Below are 21,308 nucleotides of genomic sequence, written 5' to 3' on the forward strand. Positions count from 1 at the left end.
TCCCAGCTGTTATATTTTCTCAGAGATGTTCTAGGCAAAACAAGGTTATAGACAATGATAAAAGAATTTCTCTTGTTTGAGCAGACTTGTGTGTGTTCTTCTGCACTGCAGTCTATGGGAAGCAGAAAGCTCTTGTCAATTAAAATACGGACAGCTGGCTTTTAGTGTAACAATTTACATTAGAAATATTCTTTATGGTCTTACAAATCTGTTTTAGCCATACGCCATCATCATACTGGATCACGTCAGGATAAGTGATGGTTCCTATCCTATATGCTCACGCTAGAGCAAGGGTCGGCAAACTTCCTGTTAGAGCTAGGTAGTTACTGTTGTAGGCTTTGTGGGCCATGTGGTCTCTGTGGAAATGCCTCACCTCAGCTGTTCTAGCACAAAAATGGCTATAGACACTGGAATGTGGTACAATGGCTATATTGCAATAAAACTTCATTCATGGACATGGAAATTTAAATTTCATATACTTTTCATGTGTCATAACATATTATTCTTTTGGGTTTTTTTTCAACCACTTAAAAATGTAAAAACCATTCTTAACTTGGCCATACAGTCTCAACTGGTTGCTTCCTACTCCTAATGGAGAGGAGATACTGAATCTTTCTTTACCATCATATGGGGATTCCTTTATCCTGTCTCTTGGATTAAACCCCCTATTTCCTGTGTTTATTTATTCCTCATTTTATGGTTTACTCCCTCATTTCGGTGGTGTACATCCCTTATTAACTTCCTGAGTGCATTATTCTACAAGTGCCTCCCATTGGTGAACCCAGGCTATTATGGGAGCCTGGGAAATGCAGTCAGCCCAGGAGTGGATCTGAGGACAGAAATGCCCAGGACCAGCGGATCTCCCAGTAACCCCTTCTGTTGATTTTTTTTTTTTTCATTTCTGCACTTATGCTTTGAATTTCCCAGGGCCTTTTGTTGTCATTTTTGATGACCTCTTAAATGTTTTTGGGTTTGTTTGTTTTTAAGTGGCATTCTGTCCTTATTTAATCCATGAATGAATTACTTTCTTACCTTTTTTGAAAACTCCCCACTTAATGTGGCCTTTGCTTCCTCCCACGTTTTTTTCAATTTATTTTGGTCTCTGTTTCCAGGTTAGAGGCTTTCTTCAGATTTCTGGTAATCCTTGGGATTCCATGCATATATTTCAACATGAAGATTATAAAGTTGAGTGGGAGCTCTGAGCACATAGAATGGGCTGGTTAAACATGAGCTTCACTGTAGAATGGCTTACATGGACAGTTTGGGAACCCCCAATGTGTTCTTCCCCTTGGGCTAGTCAGGTTCTTTCAGAAAAAAGACCTTAGATCTCCCTAGAGGAGAAGTCTGGCTCCAAGCAGAAGGACTGGAAGGGGTTAGAAAATCTCAGCACTCAGCTCAACTCCTAGTTGTGTCTGTGTGTGTGTGTGTATCTTTGCTGTACACCTGAAACTAACATAATATTGTAAATCAACTATATTTCAATTAAAAAAATCTGGCTTCTTGATGCAGAAATCATCAATGCTTTTTATATTGCCAGAGTTACAGCTTTTTATAAGAGTGAAAAAACAGAAATGTCCATCAAGGGGGATTATTTAAATAAATTGTGTCTCAACCATGAAATACTATTTCAACAATGAAATAGTATCAGCCACTAAAGCTAATGTTTTGAAAGAATAATTTAATACCATGAAAAAAATGTACCTAATATATTAAGTGAAAGAATAGATTGCAAACCATATATTCAAAACATCACATCTTTTTAAAGTATATATATTTTAAAGGGAAACAGTGTCTACCAATCACATAGTCATAATACTATATATACAAAGAAGAAAGTTGCACCAGAAAGCTAAGGATGCTTATCTCTGAGTGGTGAGATGATAGATCAAATAGAAACCATGTGATCAGATAGAAAATAAACACCCAACAGACAAAAATTCCCAAGAGTATGTAAGAGCAAGCTGTCTTCCTTCTGGGGCCTCATACCATACTCTTCTGCCAGATTGGGTATAAATCTTACCCTATTCTGCAGGGTACATTCCTTTGTCCAGGGATGGTCTGAAGAATTATATACAAGCCCATGCCCCTTCTTCCTTTTCCAGCCACCTAATGATCCCCATGGTATCCAGAGAGAAGATCTCATCCTGAGTCTTCGAGCTGTGCTGGCTTCTACACCCCGATTTGCTGAGGTGGGTCTAGCCAAAGTTAGAGATGCAAACTCAGCCCATAGAAGGTTCTGAAGAAAGAACAGTAAAAGCATGGGGGAAAGGAAGATCCAGTATACATTTTAGGGTATGGCTTCCTGAAAGTGTCTGCAGGCTTATGTGGCAAGTATCTTCAGACCTTCAAAGTAGAAAACTACCATTTCTTCATTTAAAATAGTAATCCAATCCCTATATGGTGCTATCTTTTGAAACTCTATAGCTTTGCCAGCTGTCCCATTTTTCAGGTCACTAGGAGTCTGGCCACAGCTTGGCAGGAAGGTTGGTTTAGAGTGACAACTCCTGATTCAAGTGTAGCTCCTTGATGTAGTACCACCTACCCCTGGGGAGTGGTGGCAGCGAGGACGTGGTTGGCCTTGGTGTGGTTGTGACACTACCCATATCTCAGGCTTCAGTTCTTCCTTCTCTCCTACAGTTCCTGCTGCCCCTGATGATTGAGAAAGTGGACTCCGAGATTCTGAGTGCCAAGCTGGATTCTTTGCAGACTCTGGTGAGTGATTTTTCTCTTTCGAGGATCTGGCTGCCTTTAAACAGTTTAAGGATGCTAAAGGATTATGGATCTTGGAGAGCCAGAGAACAGTTCAGTGGGCTTCAAGAGAGGGATACACAGGATCTCGGCCTCTATGTTGACCTAAAGCCCCGAGCTGCATTTTGTCGTGTCCTGTAATATCTGAGTGGCAACCAAGGAAGGCTGACCAGGTCTCCCTCATCATGCTTGTTTTTCATCTATCAGGATAAGCTCCTATTTTTCAGTGACCTAGGAAGGATGGTTATGAAATCCTGCTGGTTTTACTGCTGAAAACCAGGGTCTTTTGGGTGCCATTATGCTGAAGTGGCAGCATGTTCTAGGAAGTCTGGGTGTGTTGATAGCTGTTACCTGTGATTTCCTTGGCAGAATGCTTGCTGTGCTGTATATGGACAGAAAGAACTAAAGGACTTCCTCCCTAGCCTTTGGGCTTCTATCCGCAGAGAGGTGAGTGTTACTTAGATAAACTCACTACTGTTAACTCCTAGTTGTCAGGCATGAGGGGAAATAACACACCCTGTCCTTTTCCCTCTGTTGCTGTGCCGGGTTATTCAGCAAGCACAAGGGGGCAGACTTCTAGTTGAATGACAAAGGTAGGGTCAGCTTGGTGATGGCACATGATCAACTTCACACAGTGCCCACCTCCTGTCCTTCCATGCTAAGGAGCACAGGTCATGCAGAGCAGAGGGGGAGAGGAGGAGACGTGGGATAAGGGGATCCCAACAACCACTGCTCAAGGTCAGCATTCAGTTTCTCAGAAAGTATGTGTATGGGTCCTAGTGGGACTAAGGACTTAGAATATACCAATTGAGAAGAAATTGAGGGGCTAATTTCCATTGCTGTGCCCTAAAGGTTCTCACCACCCCCCAAAAGGAAATAGGGAGCAGGTGGGTGGGGTCGTAGCTGGTGCAGGCTCACCTCAGTAGCCATGGGATCCCTCCCTGACAGGTGTTCCAGACGGCAAGTGAGCGGGTAGAGGCCGAGGGCCTGGCCGCCCTTAACTCCCTGACTGCGTGTTTGTCTCGCTCTGTGCTGAGGGCTGATGCTGAGGACCTCCTTGACTCCTTCCTTAGCAACATTCTACAGGGTAACGGGGCCATGGCAGCTAGAAAGGGGAGTGAGCACAACAAAGAGAAATTCCTTAAGGCCAATAACCTTTCATAAGTAACCTCCCATGTTCAGTGATTTGGGTACTGGAGCCCTGCTTTGAATTGAAAGCAATTTGAATGGTAACTGCTAGCCAACTGTCCCAGGGCTCAGCGTCCAACTTCTGTGGCCTGCAGGGGAACCAGGCAACATTCAGCCTACTCCCCAGATCTGTGATGTGCTGCCTCTCTAGACTGCAGGCACCATCTGTGTGAACCGGATATGAAACTGGTGTGGCCTAGTGCCAAACTGTTGCAGGCGGCCGCAGGTGCGTCTGCCCGGGCCTGTGACCACATCACCAGCAATGTGCTGCCTCTACTGCTGGAACAGTTCCACAAGCACACTCAGGTAAGGAAGCAGAATCTTCTGAGGAAATGATGGGACCCCTCGCTAGGATCCCTTTCTCGCAGAGAAAGCTAAGCATTGAGCTTGGGCTCAGATAGCAGACCTTGTGTTTTGCTCCCATTAGCCGCTGCTAGCTCCCTTATTCACTCTTTTTCTGACACTCTTACCTACAAGGATAATTCTCCCCACTTCCACAGTCACAGGAGTGAAATCATTTAGAAAATATTCTTTGACTCTTAATATCCCTTAAAACATTACAGAGCAACCAGCGGCGGACAATCCTTGAAATGATCCTGGGTTTCTTGAAGCTGCAACAGAAATGGAGCTATGAAGACAAGGGTGAGGCCACCTTCCAGCTGTGGTATCCTGGGGGCTGCTGAGCACTGTGGCCCTCTAAAAGATGGCAGGCAAAGAGTGCTACAGAGAAGTAGTCTAGAACAGTGGACCTGTTGTTCTGAGGTTGTAGCACAAGAGAACACTTAACAGATGAGGCCTGTTTATTTTTTTCTAGTCTACTCCCTTGATACCCGATAGATTAAATTCTTTAAATATGCCCCAAGTTATCTTTGCATCACTGCTGACGAGGGCTTCCTTCTTACCTGGACTCTGTCTCTCCCTAGATGAAAGGCCTCTGAGTGGCTTCAAGGACCAGCTGTGCTCACTGGTGTTCATGGCCCTGACAGACCCCAGCACCCAGCTTCAGCTTGTTGGCATCCGTACACTCACAGTCTTGGGTGCCCAGCCAGGTATACTTAAGCGAAAGAGAAAAGAGGAGTATTGATCCCTTTCATGTAATTTTCTGTCTTAAGTGAAGAGCAGTCTTAATTCCCTGGTTCTCACTACAACTATGGATGATTTGGGATTTCTGTGAGGACTTTGAGAAGGGTTGTGGTGGCTAAATGGGAAAAAAGATGAATTTCACGTTTCCTTCTAACACAGATCTCCTGTCTCCTGGGGACTTGGAGCTGGCAGTGGGTCACCTATACAGACTGAGCTTCCTGGAGGAGGATTCCCCGAGTTGGTGAGAATCTAAAGCGGCAAGACAGAGCAGGCTGTTCCAGAGCTCTGTGCTTCTGACCCTTGGCTTTCCCTAGGGGAAGCAGGCTCTGTGCTTGGCTCTGGCTGCTAACCGGTTGGAGGTGTGGGACTGCTCTCTTTTCTTGGGTGTTAATAGAAGTGCTGTCCAACTTAGTGGTGTAGGTACTTGAGTCCTACTCTTCAGCAAGGTGGCCTCGGGAGCCCACTCTCCTGCATCTAACTAATGGCAGGCCTAGGCAAGAGAGCTGTGGGCCACGGCTCAGCTAATGCTCGTCTGTCCTGTCCCTCAGCAGGGTGGCAGCACTGGAAGCATCAGGAATCCTGGCCACTCTTTACCCTGTGGCCTTCAGCAGCCACTTAGTGCCCAAGCTTGCTGAGGAGCTGTGTATAGGTACATGTCTCTGGTCTTCTGTGGCCTGGCCCTTCCCAGGGAGGTTTGGGCACCTTCATGCTTGCCATCAAACAGTGAAACCTGGTCTTCTGGGTTGCTTTCAGAGGAGTCAGATTTGGCTAGAGGGGATGGGCCCACTAAATGCTCCCGGCATCTGCGCTGCCTGCAAGCCTTGTCAGCTATATCAACACATCCCAGCATTGTCAAGGAGACCCTGCCTCTTCTGCTGCAGCACCTCTGCCATATGAACAAAGGTAACTACCAGGAACAGTCATCAAGGAGCTGGGCTAAAGGGGGAACCGTAGTCAGGTTTGGATTTGAAGCCTCTAAAGCAGTGGTTCCAGTGGTGGCTATGAGAGTTGCATGGGAACTTTAAAAAAAAAACTCTTGAGTGCCTGGGCCTCACTCAGTCCAACGGAATCAGTCTCTCAGGAGGGATGAGACTTGGGTAACGTTTATTAAGAATGCCCAGGGGAGTCCGTTGAAAAGCACCACTATAAGGTTAGGCTACTCAAAATAGGGTCCATCAACCAGCAATGTGGGCATTATCTGGGAGCTTGTTAGAAATGCAGAATCTCAGGCCCCACTGATCAGAATCTGCATTGTAACGGTATCTCCAGGTAACTGGTACACACCCTGGAGTTTGAGAAGCACTGCTCCTCATAAGTGGCATAAATGACAGCACTGTGAACCTATGCATGCCCCCCACGGGCCCCCTCTGCACTGCCTGGCCCTCTGTGGTAGATCTAGTCGCCAGTGGATGATCCCGCAGTGATGTAGAGTAGAAAGAATACTGCACTCAGAGCGTGGCCTGGGTTTGATTCCTGACTTTGCACTTACTGTGACCCTGGAAAAACCACTGGAAATTCATTGAGCCTCCACATCCTTCTCTATAAAATTAGAGAAATGATACTTTAGGGTTGTTATGAAAACTAAATGCAAAAATGTACAGTTGACCCTTGAACAACACAAGTTTGAACTGTGCAGGTTCACTTACACACAGATTTTTTTCAATAGTAAAAACCACAGTCCTCCACAATCTGAGTTGAGTTTGCAGACGCAGAACTGCAGGTACAGAGAAACCATGTATTCAGAGGGCTGATTATAAGTTACACATGGATTTTCAACTGCACGGGACGGTTGGTGCCCCTCACCCCCACGTTGTTCAAGGATCAGCTGTGTATGAATGCTTCTGTTGCAGAGCTGGCAGGGCAGGTCTTGGCTCCTGAATAAAGTGACTTGGCTCTTTATAAGACACTCTTTGTCTCTTCAGTCCCTTGTCTTTGAGTATTCTTCCCATGTTCTGTATCTGACAGACCTGGAAGTGCTTTTAAGAAAAACTTACAGAGAATACTTTCTCACCACAGGGAATACGGTCGCAGGAACCAGTGAAGTTATTGCTGTCTGTCAGAGCCTGCAGCAGGTGGCAGAGAAATGCCAGCGAGACCCCGAGAGCTGCTGGTATTTCCACCAGACAGCTATACCTTGCCTGCTTGCCTTGGCCGTGCAGGCTTCCATGCCAGGTAACTTCCTCCACCTCATCCCTCCCACCCCTGGGTTTGGCCTTCCACTAGTGTTGAACAGCACTGCCACCCTCAGGGTACCTCTGGTATTGCATTCTGTGCTAGCAGAGGCTTCCTTTCAATCTTTTGTCCACATAATGAGGTTTCACTCCAAGCACAGAGTGCCACGCTGACCAATGGCAGGAACCCAAGTCTACCAGTGTTAGCAACACTCAAAAGGATGCACACATTTCCCCTCTTTAATTGCTGTGTAATTAGATTAGTTAGAATTGGACTCTTAAGTCAAGCAGACCTGGTTGGGTTTCATCTTCAGCTCTACCACTTCCTGACTTAGGTGAAGATATTTAGCCTTTTTAAGCTTCTGTTTCCTCCCTTTGTAAGGGAGAGATAAAGAGTAATATCTATATCACAGGGTAGTTGGTAAGGATTAAGTAAGATAATGCATACTGCTTGGCATCAGAAATGTTTGTGTATGTGTATGTATATACGTATGGTAGCTGCTGTATGAAAGGACCCATGAGGATAAATCCATGTTACCTTTAAGTTTTTGAAAAGACCAAGGTAACTATTTCTGGGGTTAAGAATGTTCATATTAGTTAGCCTTATTTCCCCCTGTTGCCCCACCTAAGGACTGCACAAAGTTCTCGAGAGCTCTCCATAGCCTGCGTTAGACGCTCCCACTTCTGGTGCCTTGCTGGTTCTCAGGGCTACAGCACTACTAGGGGACAGGTTAAAAACTGCTGCTGTTGAAGCCAGAGTCAAGGCTCAGAGTCACAGTGATGACAGGACCTACTCATCTGACCCAGTCATGGCCTGTGATTGTATGTGTCTCTGTGTGTGTATGTTTTAATTTTGTAGAGAAGGAGCACTCAGTTCTGAAAAAAGTGCTGTTGGAGGATGAGGTCTTGGCCGCCATGGTGTCTGTCATTGGCACTGCCACCACCCACTTGAGCCCTGAGTGAGTATAATCATGGATGTGACTTGATCATAGGGAGGATAGAATTCTTGGGAAGCAGCAGCAGGTAACTACCTTCTGAACTGTCCTGCTACCTAGATTTTAACATGGAGGCAGTTACTTGTTTTGTAAGTCTTGCTGGCAAAGTAAGAGGAAGGGGCTTTTTAGCACCATGGACTGTGGGGTGGGGGAGCCATGAACTAATGGTTCTTAGCTGCTGATGTACGTATGAGTCACTTGTGGAGCACTTTTTATATATACACTGATTCTCACTAGACTAAGCTCTAGAATAGGGATTTGATCTGTCTGGTTCACTACTGTAGCACCAGGGCCTAGAACGGGAATGGTTCCTGGCATGTATGTGCTGAGTCAGTAGCTGTTGAAGGTGTGAGTGGTCATGTTCTGGCCCACCGACTCAGTGACTGCTGGGAACCCCAGGGCTACTGTGGAACCCCAGCTCCTTGGTGACACCTAGTGTTCTCCCCCCAGCTTAGCTGCCCAGAGTGTCGCCCACATTGTGCCCCTCTTCTTGGATGGCAACATCTCCTTCCTGCCTGAAAACAGCTTCCCTGGCAGATTCCAGCCATTCCAGGTGAGGATCTGCTGGATCAGATCGTGGAGAATCTTGGGACTTTTGTCTTTCAAATTTTTAGGGCTAACCCGGGACGGGTATCAGGGCAGACAATCCTCTTGCTGGTGGAACTAGCTTGATAGGGCTCTTCTTCCTTTATAGGATGGCTCCTCAGGGCAGAGGCGGCTGGTTGCACTGCTTATGGCCTTTGTCTGCTCCCTGCCTCGAACTGTAAGTGACGGAAACATTTGGGGAGTTGTCCTAGTTTAAGCCTGACAAGGGGAGGTGGTTCCTGGCTGACTTCTAGGCTGAAATTTGTCACAGGCCAAGCTGATTTTCTACTTTTCCGACTGGAGAATTTACTTCTTATCCCCCCGGCCCCTGCTGCCACTCTCTCCTGGGTATCTCTGGGAGTTCAAGTGTTCTCTGGGTCCATGACATGGCCAGGTTTTCTGTAGGTTGAAATCCCTCAGCTGAACCAACTCATGCGAGAACTTTTAGAGCTGAGCTGCTGCCACAGCTGCCCCTTCTCCTCCACCGCTGCTGCCAAGTGCTTTGCAGGCCTCCTCAACAAGCACCCTGCAGGTACTGGGATGAGGCTATGGGGCGGGAGCCTCCCTGAATCGACTACTGACGAAATCTTAAAGTTTGGTCCTCATTCGCTTTTTAAAAGGAGCTTGCTAATAATATAATTGGGCTTTCCCAGGGACAGCCCTTTGGGTAAGAGTCAAGACCAGAGTTGGGCAAAGCATTATAGGACATAAGATAAGGGGTTACAAGCAGAGTGCTCTATCTGGTTCAGTCATCCTGTTCCCTACAGGGAGCTATTAGGGGTAATTCTTTATTAGAAGTTGACTCTTTTCGAATGCCAGCCACCCTACACTATGAGAATACCAGGCTCTCACGCTGGTGTCCTAGAGCTGAGTGGGCATGTGCATTGAAATGATTTACACCCTTTGTTCTTAAAGGAGACATATGTAGCCTTTGCATCAGCATTTCCTCCCTCCTTTTTAGGGCAACAGCTGGATGAATTCCTACAGCTGGCTGTGGACAAAGTGGAGGCTGGGCTGAGCTCTGGGCCCTGTCGTAGCCAGGCCTTTACACTGCTTCTCTGGGTAAGGAGTCGGAATGGATTTCTGTGAGAGAGCAGTTATGTCTACTTAAATAAAATTTCTCCATTTAACCCTGAACCATAAGCATGCTTCTCAGGGTTCTAGGGTTTGGTGCCATGCCCTGACTGTTCTTCTCTCTGATTACAGGTCACAAAGGCCCTAGTGCTCAGATACCATCCACTCAGTTCTTGCCTTACAGACCGGGTAAGTCCCTTCTGGAGACTGCAGAACCTAGGACCTAAACAGGAACTTCCCTGTCACTCTTCCTCCCAGAAATGGCTTCTGTCCTCTTCTTGGGTATTTAAAATCCCTCCTCCTGACATACCTCAAAGGCTCTCTTTTCTCCAGCTCATGGGCCTCCTGAGTGATCCAGAACTAGGCCCAGCAGCAGCCGATGGCTTCTCCCTGCTCATGTCTGACTGCACTGACGTGCTGACTCGTGCTGGCCACGCCGAAGTGCGGATCATGTTCCGCCAGCGGTTCTTCACGGATAACGTGCCTGCTTTGGTCCGGGGCTTCCATGCTGCTCCCCAAGGTGAGGAGAGTCTAAAGGAAAGGCTGTAAATATATAGACCTCTCCTTTGCTCAGGCCAGTCTCTAAAATAACCTCGGACTGGGGCTTCTTTAGAGCCATAGTGTGGTCTGTCTGAAATGCTGAACGTCCAGATTCTTGCCCTACTCTTTTCCTTTGATGGGCATATTTTATTCTGAGCTTGAGGGAATTTTTTTTTTTAAACTTCTTTGTAGGCTGATGTTCCAACTTCACCAGAAATTGGAGTTGAATTCTCAAGCTGTATGTCTGAACTCAGTTTTTCCCCTAAGCTGTACCATTTTTTACAGATGTGAAGCCAAATTACCTGAAGGGTCTGTCTCATGTACTCAACAGGCTGCCAAAGCCTGTGCTCTTGCCAGAACTGCCCACGGTAAGCCCTGCAGTCAGAGCCTCTAAGCAGGGACCCAGCCATTGTCCCCCAGCTGGGGCTAGAGAGGGGGAGAAGCAGGCTCATCACAGATGCGGTCATCCCGCCTTTCCTATGCCCCTTAGCTGCTCTCCTTGCTGCTGGAAGCCTTGTCCTGCCCCGACTCTGTGGTACAGCTCTCCACCCTCAGCTGCCTTCAGCCTCTTCTGCTGGAAGCACCCCAGGTCATGAGTCTTCACGTTGACACCCTCGTCACCAAGTTCCTGAACCTCAGCTCCAGCCCTTCCATGGTGTGTTGAGCCTCAACAACTCTTTGGCACGTACGTCTCCCCTTCATGGGTCTCCCGTCACCGATGATTACGGTTGTGTTGCAGGCTGTCCGGATCGCTGCACTGCAGTGTATGCATGCTCTGACCCGCCTGCCCACCCCTGTGGTGAGTACCTCAGATGTCCCTCTCTGGCCTGGAAGCATCTTAGAAAAGCCAGAGGTACCTTTTTGCCTTAGTCAAGCAGGACTAGCCACCCTGCGGTGTGACTGAGGTATGAACTGCAGGGTACAGATAGGCAAGGACTTGCCTGCCTGCCCTGTAATAGAACGGCCAGCCTCCTGCGTACCCTCCTCTGGAATCACTGAAGAAGAATAGGAAGAGCGTTGTAGAGTCAAAGCAGCAGCTTTTTCGGTTATCTTGGTTGGACGAGGCTCAGATTAGCTCCTCTAACTCCACAGCTGCTGCCGTATAAACCGCAGGTGATCCGGGCCTTAGCGAGACCTCTGGATGACAAGAAGAGACTGGTGCGTAAGGAAGCAGTATCAGCCAGGGGAGAATGGTGAGTTTGAGGTCACAGGGAGAGATGGGATTGAAACAAGGCTCACCACTAATGCTGTCAACACTGTTTTTGCCCGCAGGTTTCTGCTGGGGAGCCCAGGCAGCTGAACGAGGGTTCATCCTGGCCTAGACTGTTCTAACAGACATCTAACCTGAAATTACTAACTATTGAGCCATCTTGCCCAAGGCAGGGAGGCCACTGGCCTCTGACTGCCTTTCCCACAGACACAGAACAAATGCTGGGCCTCTGTCGCATGGCTGTACAAGAAACATAGGAACCCTGATTTCTAAAGGATTTGTGAAGTAACTGAGTGTGAGACCGTTTGTGTTTGAAGAATGATCTTGGTCTTGGAGCTCTTCCATTTATATGTCAGAGAAAGGGGGATATGCTGCTGGGAGTGAATGCAGATGAGTGTGGCCCTGAGGACCAGGGATGGTGGGTGTGTGTGTACCTACTGGAGAATAAAGATTTCTTTTGCTAATGGGGCTGTCAGTTATCTGCCTCTCCCCACTTACGCCTCAGCAGTGTCACTGCATAAGCTAGAGGAACAGTAATGATAGGAATCAGCCAGGAATTCTTCAGGGCATCCAACCCTCCAAGTGGAGCCCAGCTGGCATGACCAGGGCACCTACTCGCCAGGCCCTGACCCTGAATCTCCTTTTCCCTGACCCACAGGAAAGGCAAAGAATGAAAAGTTGCATATCTTTAAAAATCAAATACCTTTATTTTTGCTCCCTTCAGCAGCACATGAGAAGTGGCAGTGACCTCAGCAGTAGGCCTGGTATCTTTGCCCTGTTGAGAAGCCAGGATCTTAGCTCTACCATTCAGGTGTTTTCTCAGACGGCAAATGGAAGAGGTGGTGGCCAACCCTGGTGCTGTAACCTGGAGGAGGTCGGGGTCAGCACCCGGCAAGGTTGCTAGCTGCCTAATCTCCAGTCTGGGGCTGGAACTTCTGTTTGCCTGAGTAAAGGGACATCAGTCCTAGGATTTTTCCACATCGTGCCTTGCTTCTGCAATGGCCAGGATACTGGTCCTTGAGTTGTCCCTGCATAGTACCCTGCGGCAGGCCCACTGGCTCTTTTTGCTCGAGGGTTTCCAGAAGCTATCCTTGGAAGCCCTTGAGGCAACGCAGGAAGCAGGGTGATGCTCGAGTTATGGCTGACACTATCCAGCTCAAACTGCCATCACAGAGGCTGAGTGAGCAGTCACCCAGGGAGGGGGTTCCCAGCTCATTCCATTCCCATGGGGCAGGTGACTGGAAGGTAACAGCACCCGAGTAAGCCAGTGCCTATGAGAGAAGACAGAGATACTTCTGAGACCCAAGAGTTCCTGGTCTTCCTTCCTGATCTTCATTTCCTCAGCAAGGATACATCAGGGTAGTCTGAAGCTACCTTGGCATTCATCACAAAAGTAACTTTGTCCAATAAATGTGCCTGCTGATGCCTTGAAGACCTTTAGAGGTTTTGAGCTAAACTTTAAAGGGGCCACTGCAAGCACAATGACAGGCAGGAATCTAACGAGGGTGAGAAAGGGAGAAGGGCCACCTACTTATTCCTGCCTCATTTATTGCAATTTGAAAAATGGTTTACCTTTGTCTCTTGGGCTGAGGGAGCTAGCCTCATTTATAGTCTTAGGATCTCTATCACAAATAGATTAACTTCAATCTCACAAATTATTGACTTGAAGGCCAGACACTGCCATACAAATGAGAGGTGACTGGTAGCCAACATACCCTAACTAAAGGTCCCTTCAGAACAGCTTTCTCAGGACACTCTCATAGTCATCTTTAATTCTCATCTGCTACTTAAACCAGTTTTGGCCTTAAGCCCCTTTGACTCAAATGAGCAATGATCTCTATTCCTAGAGCCTAGATGTGTGCTGTCCAATATAGTAGCCACTAGCCACACGTGCCTATTTAAATTACTGAAAAGAAAATAAAATTAAAAATTAAATTCATTGATACATGAGCCACGATTCCAGTGCTCAAAAGCCACATGTCACCAGTGAGTGGCTAGTGTCTTAGCATAAGTACAGAACATCCTCCTCATCACAGTTCACTGGACAGTGCTGGTCTAGATGTTTTACTTTACCTTCCTGTGTCCACACCCAGGAATACCTTCCAGTTGTCCAAGCAGCCGTAGTTGTAATGGTTCCTAAAAACCTAGAGCCAAGAAAAACGTGTTTCTACAAACCCTTTTACTTAAACCAGTTTTGAGCCTAAACTAACAAGATAAGGTCTGGCCTTGATGCCTGCCTGAGTTGGCCCTGACCATGGCCTCTGTTTACAGGACGGCAAGTTCAGTTACCCACCCGCCCCTCCACCCCAAGCCCAGCCCTACTCACTCTGCCCTTGGCCTGCAGCCGACGTCGCTCCTTCTTGTTGATATGCCTTTCAATACTAGTCTCACCTCGACTGATGAGAACAGCATGCCATACAGTTAGGGCACCCAGGGCAAGTGCCACGGAACTGAGGAAAGAGGGGCAAAGACTGTTGGGTAGCATAGAGGGGGTTAGAGGCCGTAGTAGGTCTGAAATTGAGCTGAGCAATAGTGATTAGCTAGGGACCTCTGCCTAAGTCTTCCTTATCTCCCAGCCTATGCATCCAAGATGAACTTTTACTTCATTGCATCTATAAACAGCATCCATGAAAAAGCATCAACAGGGGCTAAGAATAAACTATGTGGAAAGGAAGACAGGGAAACAGTAATAAAAACATTACTTATTTCCTAAAATACCCACGCTTGGGAGACAGGAGAGGGTAATAATAGCACCAGGGGTTAGGATGAGATGGCACAACACTCAGATTCCAGCTCTACGTTCCTAGCTGTGTATCATGGAACAAATCACCTCACTGCTCACATCTGCAATTTTCCTCAGCTATGAAAGGCACCTACCCTTTTAAGTGGGAGTTTAATTTGCCTTAGCACATAACAGACACTCAATGCCAATATCCTTAGTGTTCCCTGCCTCAAAATGCCAAGGAAAATTAAGCACTACTCTTTGCAACCTAAATCAGACTAAGAACAGCAGCAGTTCACCAGGGATGGGTTCCTGCCTGTGTGTGGGCACCTAAAAAGGTTTTTCTGAAGCTGCCCCTCAAACTATCAAAAATGGGAGTTCGGTACCTGCACAGGAACCAGAGGTAGACAAGACTCTTGTGAGTCACTCTTTCTCGGAAGGAGAAGGTGGGTGGTGGGGTCTGGTGGTAAGTCTAGAAAAAGAAACAAAGTCTGGCTCATTTGCTCCGCTGGTCTCCAGCAGAGCCCAGCACTTTCAGGCAGGGAAGTGATCCAAGCCCAGGATGAGAAAACGGGGGGTTAAGCCACAGAGGAGTCAGGGCAGCAGCCAGAGGGGTGGACCAAGCCTGGCGGCATCATCATGTGGACAAACACTGGGCAGAGCAGGTCTGGACAGGATGGTAAAGCACAGGAGGGGCCAACCCTGAGCCTTTAGCTCTGACAACACAAATGGGGCTCCAGGGGAAGCCACTCCACATCCCAGCTAGAATTCTTCACTGTGTGGCTGCAATCCCCGAGAGAGGGGACCAGACCCACATCCAGAATGGAACAACTGGAGAGAGAGAACTGTGAGCTCCACTAAGGACCAAAAGGGCAGTAGAGGTAAAATCACAAGCCCAAGATCTGCTCAGAATAAGGAACTCTAAAAGGCCCGGGGAGAAGGGACAATCCTGATGCAGATACAGACAGACCAGGAGCAAAGGATGATTAGACTGGCCCAGCCTGACCCTTGTCCCCTGGAACCCCATTACACAAACTAACATAGACTCTTTGCTGCTCAGGCCATCACCAAGGCAGAGCCCTTGCTCAGCCCAAAGAAGGTGATAATGGGATAGAGAGCCAAAAACTGCCACAAACCAGGGACTCCCAGCTTGCTCGCAGGTCATTTAGTTGGCCCACGGCAGACAGCCCCCCAGAACACCCCGATCCAGTCTCTACAACTCAGCCGCAGGTGGGCCCCTCAGTTGCCTCAGCAGCTCTGTAACCCCTGGCCTGAGCAGCAGGAGGCAATGGGGTGGGGACGGCCCACCTGGTTGGCAACCTCCTGTAGTTTGTTCTTGTCGAGCTGTTTCATTTTCTAAGAGGATGGAAAACAGTGCTGGTTATACTCTTAGGCCTCTGGGATGGGGGGTGCTACCAGCCCCACTTCTTTGGGACAGATTCCATACCCCAAAGCTCTCTGCTGAGCTGCCCTGCTTCTAACTATGGGCTCACCTCGATGGCAGCGTAAGCATCCCGGAAAAGGTCCCAACTTCCATAGCTGCAGTAGACACAGCCCAGAGTCATGAAAAAGCAGAAAGAGAAGAAGTACCGATGGTTATAGTGGCCCACACAGTTGTTTAGCCAGGCTGGCAGGGGAAGGATTAAGGACAAGACCAAACACACAACTTCAGGGGGTGTCTTAGGCTCCTCTGGTTCATCCTTGGTTCATAATGACATCATCCAAGCCGAGGGCTTCTGGGCACCAAAAGCTATTTTCCAAAGGCAGGAAAATACGGGACTTCGTTGAGGTGAAAGTGTTAAAGCTTTTCAGAGCCCTCACAAATCCCACTAGGAAATCATAAAACTGAAATCCTTCAGGAAAATGAATCTGCCAACACCTCAGCCTAGCTGGGGTTACCCAGACATCCACGTGGGACAGCAGAAGGGGACCAATGGTTGTAACTGGACACCCACTGGACAACCACTGAACCAAACATCTCTTTCCATCCAATAGATGTTAGCATGACAGTCCACAAAAGAGAGAACTGTTCAAATAGATGCCTAACTCCAAGATCCATCCCAGAGAGTCTGCAAGCCTCCTCCTTTTCCCAGAAGATGGTCAGCCCCACAACCGCTCTTCCACTAACTTCTCATGAGCCCAGTGCTCTCTGTAGGGTGATGCTAGAAGCCTTGGGTTTGCAGCCCGTAAACCTCAGTGCTCTGGAGCTAAAGAAGGAGGCCTCAGGCAGAAAAGACAATAAAAGGATACGGCAGTGATGATCCATCTTCAGCACACACCTGTGAGGGAGGGACACAGGCTCTGTTACGGTGGCCAAGGTTCTTGAGATGTCAGTGCCAATCCTTCCCTACAAGGACCAGCATCCTGCTGAGGTGGAAAGGGCACAGACTTTGAGGACAGCCAGGCCTTGCTTCAAACCTAGCTTCACTGGCTACGTGACACTGGACAAAGTAACTCAAGGTCTCCCGCCCACCCTGGCCCATCTCTCTGAACCTCACTGTCCACAAGTGGTGATAATGACTAACCTGCAGGACCATCCTGAGGTCAGGTGTCACTGCACAGAGGGCACACTGGCTGGCACATGACAGGTGCCTCATAAATGTCTTGTCCAGCCCCAGGTCTAGGTTCTGCCCTAGGGCTACAGCAAAAGGGCCGCAGCTGGGCTTCCCAGAGACCCACCTATTGCAGATGCTGCAGTGGTGTGTTCGGGCTGGCTTGGGGTTAATGCACTTCTTACAGATGGAGACTGTCGTGATATCAGTCCTGCCCTGCGCAGAGGGAGAAAAGCACCATGACAGCTGTGGCAGCACTAGTTTTGTACCCCAAAATACCAAGGCACTCTCCCTCCCAACCCCCGGGACCAGCTCCCACATGCCCCTGTGGGGGGACCCACCTGGGGTGGGTATCCAGGTGGAGTGGTGATAGCCTGGTAGTAATGGAAGACGATGAGGATCAGATTCCAGTGACTGTAGAAGAAATGCCAGCAGAGTCGTGGCACTGAGTATGTTTGGAGGATGAGGGGCAAGACACACAGGTAGGCGATGGCCACGATGGAGCTGGTCAGCACGATCACCAGCACCACGAACACCTGCCAACACCAGTGAGGTCAGGTAGACGCATGAGAGAGCTCATCGACACCCAGAGTAGACTCAGGAATTTCCCTGGGGTAGGAGGCAGGTGTGGATCCAAACCCAGTGTAGGTTCTTCAGACAGATGTCCCTCTGCTACCCTAAAACATCCCCTTTCCTGCCCCTGGGCATCACTCACCACCCCACACCAGCGGATCACGTTGTCCACCAGCCAGTAGATAGGCTCAAAGGCAGCGTCGACAGCGGTGTCACTGCCCCCAAAGGAGTTGTAGAGCAGGGAGCGCAGGCAGACCTTGCCATAGCGCCAGCGCTGTACCAGGCCCCGGAGCAGAGGTGGGCAGCGGCGCCTGTAGCCCAGGAGCAGAAGGAGGCGCAGGCAGAGGCGGGCAGGACCCAGCAGCAGGCTCCGCTGGCCCCGCATGGCTCCTAGGAGAGGACACCACCGTGAAGGGCCAGCCTGGGTCCTGTTCCTCCCTCCCCCACCAGTGGGGAGACCCCGAGCATCAGCTTAGAGGTAAGACTGAAAACTGAGCCTCAGCTGAGCCAATCACCAGCTGCAGGAAGTAGGGAGGCAGCTCCAAGCCAAAGCAGGGTCTCTGGAATTGCTGTGTAGACAGATCATTGGGTGGAACTCAATCAACATGCACAAAGCCATCAATGTGCCTCTGTGGGCCTGGCCACTGTAGCAGAGGTTTCCCGGGGTCTCTTGTCTGCCCTGGCCCATCGGCCTACTTCCTAACAACTGTCTTCACCAGGAACGGCCAGTAGAGAGTGAGTTCATCGCATGTGGACCCTGCACCTAGATCTTCCCTGGTGCTATATGAGTCTTAGTCAAAGATATTAATCCTCCCTACTCCTTCCGGACTGTTGTTACAGGCCACCAGACCCAACCTGGCAGCATGAGAGTCCTTGTCTCCTATCACGACAGCTCAGCTACCCCTTGCATGACATAAGATGCTTTGTCTCCAACTTCAGTCTCAGCCCCACTCCAAGGTTACTGAAGCCAAGACAACTTCTGGTGTTCAGAGCAGAACACCACCACAGGCAGGATACAAGCAGTGGGAGGGGGCTGGTGGCTCCTGAAGACCTCAGGGCCTGCCCTCTCACTGATGAGTCTTCCTGCACTGTTCTAGCTGGACACTCAAGAGCTTTTTCTGCAGCTGCTGTCCTTGGCCCCACGCTTCACAATCAGCTTTCCCAGCTCTTCAGCTCTTTGCACGGCTCCTCTGCAAATGCCTTCATCTCCTCTAGATGGTTTTTACCTCATCCAACAGCCATGGGAGATCAGCTGCCCAGGCAATGCCCAGAACAGAAGACAGATTCCCACGATGATAGTCTCATCAATTCTCCAGATAAAAGGCCTTACCACCAAAGAAATGGTCTGGTTTTCCCCTATGGCTACCTTGTCCTCAGCAAATCCACTGACTTATTTAACAGGCAGCTCAAACCCAGCAGAAACTGGAGGAGGCTGCTCCACTATAGGGATGGTTTCATTTCAGTAACTGGAGCAAGGTATTCTCCCTGCACCCTAGATCATCATCACAAGACGTCTTTCAAAGAAAACTTAATTACCTCCTTCCACAAGCCCTGTAACGACCTAAGGCAAAAAAGAAATCCAGTAGACAAGGACAGCAAAGAGAAGACAGACACTTCAGTAGGGACCTGCTCTCTGCATCAGGATAAAGAAACTGGCCATTCCCATCACCTCTGAGGGGCTAAGAGAATTAAGGGGCAATGTAGAAAAGAGAAAAAGGAAAAGTTCAAACTTCCTACCTCCTTTGAGTTGGACTCCTATTGTGTGGAATCATGATTTGGCTTGAAGCATGAATTTTCAAATCGTTTACAGCCACAATCAAATCTAAGAGTGGGACAAAAAATTTTACCCCATAGCAAATCCAGGTGACTTAGATCATCCACGCCATTGTTCATGCCCTTACTATGGCTAATGGATAGTTTCCTATTTGCTAAAATACTTTTTACAGCAGTAGCTTGCAAATAAGATGCATTCCTCATCTGTAATAAACATGAATTACATGCTATCTCTCCTGTCCACAAAAGAAATCTTCCTTCTCAAATTCTCCATTTTCAGATTGTTCTCAACCACTTCCAGAATTGCTGAGCTCTACAGGAAATGCCTGCCTCAGCGACTAGACTTACCAACTCTCACCTGCCCCGTAACTTGACTACTTAGGGCTCAATTCTGCCCTTAAATAGTTCTGTGACCTTGGGCAAACCACCAAACCCTGCTGGGACTCAATTTCCTTTTGTTTCCATTCAGTGAGAGGTTAGCACTAAATACTAAGGTCCTTTCAGCTCTACCCCTTTATGATTCTATATATACACTTGGTAACATATAAATTAAATGTTTATAAAGTGCTTAGCACAATACCTGGATCATGGAAGTATTCAATAAATACTTGTTGAATGAGTGACCTGGAGGGATGCCAAAATGGAAAGGCTGGTCAGATGTCTCTTTCTCCTACAACTAACAGCAAACACACTCCTGCCAATGTGATAACACTTAATAAGCGTCTGCTGCTACATTCTTCATGATCAATAAAGAGAGAAATGAAAACCATTTTCAGAATCACAGCACTTAAGTGCTAGAAGTTACTTTAGAAAACTAGTCCAACCAGAAATCAACCCAAACATGTAAACTGAAAGCTTGTAGATGCAGAGCTACAGATCAGATCTGTGTAAATTCTGAAGCCCAGCCCACCTCCCCTATTTTAGCTAGTGGAGTTTGTGGGGTATGCAGATACCACAACTGAACAAATGAAGTTTTCATCTCAGGAAACTGAGGTAAAGCAGAACTCAAAATATGGTGTGTGGTGAGGGCAAGGGGTGCTGATCAAAGTGAACAGGGTGGGAAACAGAGTAACGCACAGCTTCACTGTTACCCCCAGCACAAGCCCTGAGCATTCTTGATCCCTCAGTAGGAGCCACAGGCCATAGCAACATCTGCCACCAGATCAGAAGGGATCTGGCCACAGCATTCCCCTCTTCCCAAGGCTCTAGTCACCATCTCCTTCCCAAGGGGAAACCAGATATGGGGGATAAGAGGGGGGCGGGGGGAGTGGAGGGGAGTACAAACACAGATTCCAAAGCCACCAGGCGGCAGAGGAAACTGAGATGAAAGTCGACAAATCTCATTTGGACAAAGATGCTGCTCTCAGGATGTTTGCTGTCTCAAGCAGCAGACGTCAATCATCAGTAAGAGCAGCATTTTATTCATGTGCAGACTTCCCTTCCGCACTAACAGGCTCCGCTTGACAGGATCCGACCGCAAGATGTGAAACTGCAATTATAAAAACCGGGAAAAGGTTTTATTTCTCCATGAGGTTGGCGTGTTCAAAATATGATGGACTGGAAATAAAATAACTTGGCTACCGGTTTGGTCTCTACCCTGAACTACCTTAAAGATATTGCACAAGTCAAATCCTATCTCTGGGGCTGAGTTTCCAAATCTGTGAAATGGGTGTGTTGCATTGGTTGCCCTCTTTCCAGTTCCGCGCCTTAAGAGTGCGCTCCGCCCGGTTCTGAGGGCATGCCTGTGCAGAGCAGGAACTCGGGTTTACGACATGGCCCCGGAACAGGGCCGGACCCTAGAAAAAGGGATAGGATTGGGCAGCGAAGGCCGCGGCTTCGCTCTTACCTGCCACCGGCCGACTCCTCAATCAGCTAAATCGAACCCCACAGCCTCCGCCGCCGCTCACTGCCACCCCTGCCCGGCCCGGCTCAATCCAACCAACCATGGCCCGCCGCCCACAGCTCCAGCCGGCCGACCGGGACCTGCCGCCAGCCCACCCTGGTCCACGGGCGCAAGCGCAAGCGCAGGGGTTCCGGAGCCCCGTTCCCGGACTCGTCCCGGGGCAACCTGGGAAATGGAGTTTCTCTCCCAAG

The 21,308-nt window shown here is 48.6% G+C and overlaps 2 protein-coding genes across 12 annotated transcripts in view; one reads left to right on the forward strand and one right to left on the reverse strand.

The window, feature by feature from the left end:
- MMS19 (MMS19 homolog, cytosolic iron-sulfur assembly component) overlaps positions 1–12,058 on the forward strand; it is a 28,984-nt gene extending 16,926 nt beyond the window's left edge. For 2 of the 4 annotated variants that reach the window (XM_032491157.1, XM_014559625.2), the window contains 23 exons: positions 2,103–2,189; positions 2,638–2,712; positions 3,118–3,195; positions 3,697–3,835; positions 4,088–4,242; positions 4,500–4,578; positions 4,860–4,985; positions 5,179–5,260; positions 5,568–5,668; positions 5,773–5,922; positions 7,036–7,191; positions 8,050–8,149; positions 8,636–8,738; positions 8,880–8,948; positions 9,176–9,302; positions 9,732–9,832; positions 9,977–10,033; positions 10,178–10,364; positions 10,670–10,752; positions 10,875–11,039; positions 11,124–11,183; positions 11,477–11,577; positions 11,657–12,058. In XM_032491157.1, the coding sequence (XP_032347048.1) occupies positions 2,103–2,189; positions 2,638–2,712; positions 3,118–3,195; positions 3,697–3,835; positions 4,088–4,242; positions 4,500–4,578; positions 4,860–4,985; positions 5,179–5,260; positions 5,568–5,668; positions 5,773–5,922; positions 7,036–7,191; positions 8,050–8,149; positions 8,636–8,738; positions 8,880–8,948; positions 9,176–9,302; positions 9,732–9,832; positions 9,977–10,033; positions 10,178–10,364; positions 10,670–10,752; positions 10,875–11,039; positions 11,124–11,183; positions 11,477–11,577; positions 11,657–11,684 (2,409 nt within the window). In that variant the 3' untranslated portion in view covers positions 11,685–12,058. Of the gene's footprint in view, positions 1–2,102; positions 2,190–2,637; positions 2,713–3,117; positions 3,196–3,696; positions 3,836–4,087; positions 4,243–4,499; positions 4,579–4,859; positions 4,986–5,178; positions 5,261–5,567; positions 5,669–5,772; positions 5,923–7,035; positions 7,192–8,049; positions 8,150–8,635; positions 8,739–8,879; positions 8,949–9,175; positions 9,303–9,731; positions 9,833–9,976; positions 10,034–10,177; positions 10,365–10,669; positions 10,753–10,874; positions 11,040–11,123; positions 11,184–11,476; positions 11,578–11,656 lie in introns of those variants that run through there. The other 2 variants (XM_032491158.1, XM_032491159.1) reach the window with 2 other exon arrangements.
- A 214-nt stretch (positions 12,059–12,272) lies between these two features.
- On the reverse strand, positions 12,273–21,266 carry ZDHHC16 (zinc finger DHHC-type palmitoyltransferase 16). 8 transcript variants are annotated; one of them, XM_032491162.1, is made up of 14 exons: positions 21,061–21,266; positions 20,666–20,703; positions 19,795–19,838; positions 19,179–19,263; positions 17,584–17,831; positions 17,210–17,404; positions 16,996–17,084; positions 16,567–16,595; positions 15,810–15,943; positions 15,625–15,672; positions 14,703–14,788; positions 13,921–14,065; positions 13,668–13,738; positions 12,273–12,865 (listed from the first exon to the last, which is right to left on the reverse strand). In XM_032491162.1, the coding sequence occupies exons 5-14, from the start codon at positions 17,824–17,826 to the stop codon at positions 12,751–12,753; spliced, it is 1,155 nt and encodes a 384-aa protein (XP_032347053.1). In that variant the 5' UTR covers positions 17,827–17,831; positions 19,179–19,263; positions 19,795–19,838; positions 20,666–20,703; positions 21,061–21,266; the 3' UTR covers positions 12,273–12,750. The 8 variants fall into 8 exon arrangements, with proteins under 8 accessions (XP_032347053.1, XP_032347052.1, XP_032347054.1 ...); XM_032491161.1 differs by lacking the exon at positions 20,666–20,703; XM_032491163.1 differs by lacking the exon at positions 20,666–20,703 and having other exon boundaries at positions 19,795–19,908.
- Between the last annotated feature and the right edge of the window lie 42 nt (positions 21,267–21,308).

Source organism: Camelus ferus, chromosome 11, assembly GCF_009834535.1.
Source record: "Camelus ferus isolate YT-003-E chromosome 11, BCGSAC_Cfer_1.0, whole genome shotgun sequence".
Classification (NCBI taxonomy): domain Eukaryota; kingdom Metazoa; phylum Chordata; class Mammalia; order Artiodactyla; family Camelidae; genus Camelus; species Camelus ferus.

Coding starts and splice junctions, on each gene's coding strand:
- ZDHHC16 (XM_014559627.2), bottom strand. CDS start 17,826: ATGCGGGGCCAGCGGAGCCTGCTGCTGGGTCCTGCCCGCCTCTGCCTG. Junction 15,944..16,566: donor GAAGATGGATCATCACTGCC/GTATCCTTTTAT, acceptor TTCCCCTGCCAG/CCTGGCTAAACAACTGTGTG. Junction 14,066..14,702: donor TACCTCTGGTTCCTGTGCAG/GTACCGAACTCC, acceptor GCTACCCAACAG/TCTTTGCCCCTCTTTCCTCA.